Here is a 2,494-nt window from a genome sequence, read left to right as displayed (position 1 = left end):
GCCTGGCTAATTTTTTGTACTTTTGGTAGAGACAGGGTTTCTCTCTACTGTTAGCCAGGATGGTCTCGATATCTTGACCTTGTGATCCACCCACCTCGGCCTCCCAAAGTGCTGGGACTACAGGAATGAGCCACTGCCTGTAATTTTTGTATTTTTGTGGAGAGGGGTTCTTGCCATGTTGCCCAGGCTTGAAGCTGGATCAAGCAATTGAGTTCCTCAGATTTCCTAAATCGACCACAATATTCTGCCTTTATCCTGGAGGATGCAGATGTACCTTTCCTCAGGCCAATGACCTCAGGCCTCCATGGTCCCTGGAGCTCTAGGAAAGGAAGGTGCGATCTCAAGCCCACACCCAGTGCTCTGGGTCATAAGCCTGGATCTGGAAAAACAAATGCCCTTTGAGAAGATGGGGACTCCCCAGGATACCCCTCCCTCCCCTCATCCAGCCTTCAACCCTCCTGATTCCTTCCCACCTCCTCCACCTCCCATGCTCCACCCACCTCCTCCAACTCCTCCAGGGAAACCCGAGTCCTCCAGCGCATGGAACAAATGAACTGGAGTCGAAGTTTATGGAACAAGGGTCGCTGGGAGCGGTTCTTCCCATATAGGAAGTAGAAGGTGTCTTGTTTGGGGGCCTGGTTATCCTCCTCCATGTCATTGTCCAGGTAGCTGGGGACAGAAATCGGGTTGCTGCTCAGGGGCACCACCAGGAGAGACCTCCAGCTGAGGTCAGCTTCTCAGAGAGGAGGGCAGGGGACCGTCCTCAGCTCAGGGCTGACACTCACCCTGCAGAGAGCCATTCCTTCCTCAGGAGGGCCTTTCTAGACAGAGATCACCCTCAGGGTGGAGACAAAAACCCAACTGGTGGTCGAGAGTGGTGGCTGAAGCCTGCAATCCCAGCACTTTGGGAGGCCGAGATGGGAGGATTGCTTGAGGCCAGGAGTTTGAGACAAGCCTGGGCAACATAGCAAGACCCTTGTCTCTATTAAAAATATAAAAAAACTGGTGGGGTACCGTGGCTTACCCCTGGAATCCCAGCACTTTGGGAGGTTGAAGCGGGTGGATCACTTGAGGCCAGAAGTTTGAGATCGGTCTGGTTAATATGGTGAAATCCCATCTCTACTGAAAATACAAAATCAGCCTGGTGCAGTGGCACAAGCCTTAGTCCTAGCTATTCAAGAGGCACAAGAATTGCNTTTTTTTTTTTGAGACAGAGTCTTACTCTATCTCCAGGCTGGAGTGCAGTGGCACAATCCTGGCTCACTGAAACTTCCATTTTCTGGTTTCAAGCAATTCTCCTGCCTTAGCCTCCCGAGTAGCTGGGACAACAGGCAAGCACCACCACGCCTGGCTAATCTTTTGTACTTTTAGTAGAGACAGAGTTTCTCTCTACTGTTGGCCAGGATGGTCTCGATCTCTTGACTTCATGATCCACCCGCCTCGGCCTCCCAAAGTGCTGGGATTACAGGCATGAGCCACCGACTGTAATTTTTGTACTTTTGTGGAGAGGGGTTCTCGTCATGTTGCCCAGGCTTGAAGCCTGATCAAGCAATTGAGTTCCTCGGATTTCCTAAATAGACCACAATATTCTGCCTTTATACTGGAGGACGCAGATGTACCTTTCCTCAGGCCAATGACCTCAGGTCTCCACAGTCACTGGAGCTCTAGGAACGGAGGGTGCGATCTCGAGCCCACACCCAGTGCTCTGGGCCATAAGCCTGGATCTGGAAAAACAAATGCCCTTTGAGAAGATGGGGACTCCCCAGGATACCCCTCCCTCCCCTCATCCAGCCTCCAACCCTCCTGATTCCTTCCCACCTCCTCCACCTCCCATGCTCTACCCACCTCCTCCAACTCCTCCAGGGAAACCCGAGTCCTCCAGCGCATGGAACAAATGAACTGGAGTCGAAGCTTATGGAGCAAGGGTCACTGGGAGCGGTTCTTCCCATATAGGGAGTAGAAGATGTCTTGTTTAGGGGCCTGGTTATCCTCCTCCATGTCATTGGCCAGGTAGCTGGGGACAGAAATCAGGTTGCTGCTCAGGGGCACCACCAGGAGAGACCTCCAGCTGAGGTCAGCTTCTCAGAGAGGAGGGCAGGGGACCGTCCTCAGCTCAGGGCTGACACTCACCCTGCAGAGAACCATTCCTTCCTCAGGAGGGCCTTTCTAGACAGAGATCACCCTCAGGGTGGAGACAAAAACCCAACTGGTGGCCGAGAGTGGTGGCTCAAGCCTGGAATCCCAGCACTTTGGGAGGCCGAGACGGGAGGATTGCTTGAGGCCAGGAGTTTGAGACAAGCCTGGACTACATAGCAAGACCCTTGTCTCTATTAAAAATATTTTAAAAAACTGGTGGGGTACCGTGGCTTACCCCTGGAATCCCAGCACTTTGGGAGGTTGAAGCGGGTGGATCACTTGAGGCCAGAAGTTTGAGATCGGTCTGGTTAATATGGTGAAATCCCATCTCTACTGAAAATACAAAATCAGCCTGGTG

The 2,494-nt window shown here is 52.4% G+C and overlaps 1 protein-coding gene across 1 annotated transcript in view; it reads right to left on the bottom strand.

The window, feature by feature from the left end:
• Positions 1 to 166: 166 nt before the first annotated feature.
• LOC108288682 (speedy protein E6-like) overlaps positions 167 to 2,494 on the bottom strand; it is a gene marked incomplete at its 5' end in the record, with an annotated part of 8,786 nt that continues 6,458 nt past the window's right edge. Inside the window, 3 exon segments of the mRNA XM_037731106.1 lie at positions 167 to 379; positions 501 to 733; positions 1,842 to 2,014. Of these exon segments, the coding sequence (XP_037587034.1) occupies positions 320 to 379; positions 501 to 733; positions 1,842 to 2,014 (466 nt within the window).

This window comes from Cebus imitator, unplaced genomic scaffold (genome assembly GCF_001604975.1).
Source record: "Cebus imitator isolate Cc_AM_T3 unplaced genomic scaffold, Cebus_imitator-1.0 Scaffold382, whole genome shotgun sequence".
Classification (NCBI taxonomy): Eukaryota; Metazoa; Chordata; class Mammalia; order Primates; family Cebidae; genus Cebus; species Cebus imitator.
Note: the sequence above shows the minus strand (reverse complement) of the source record. Positions and strands in the feature narration are given on the sequence as shown.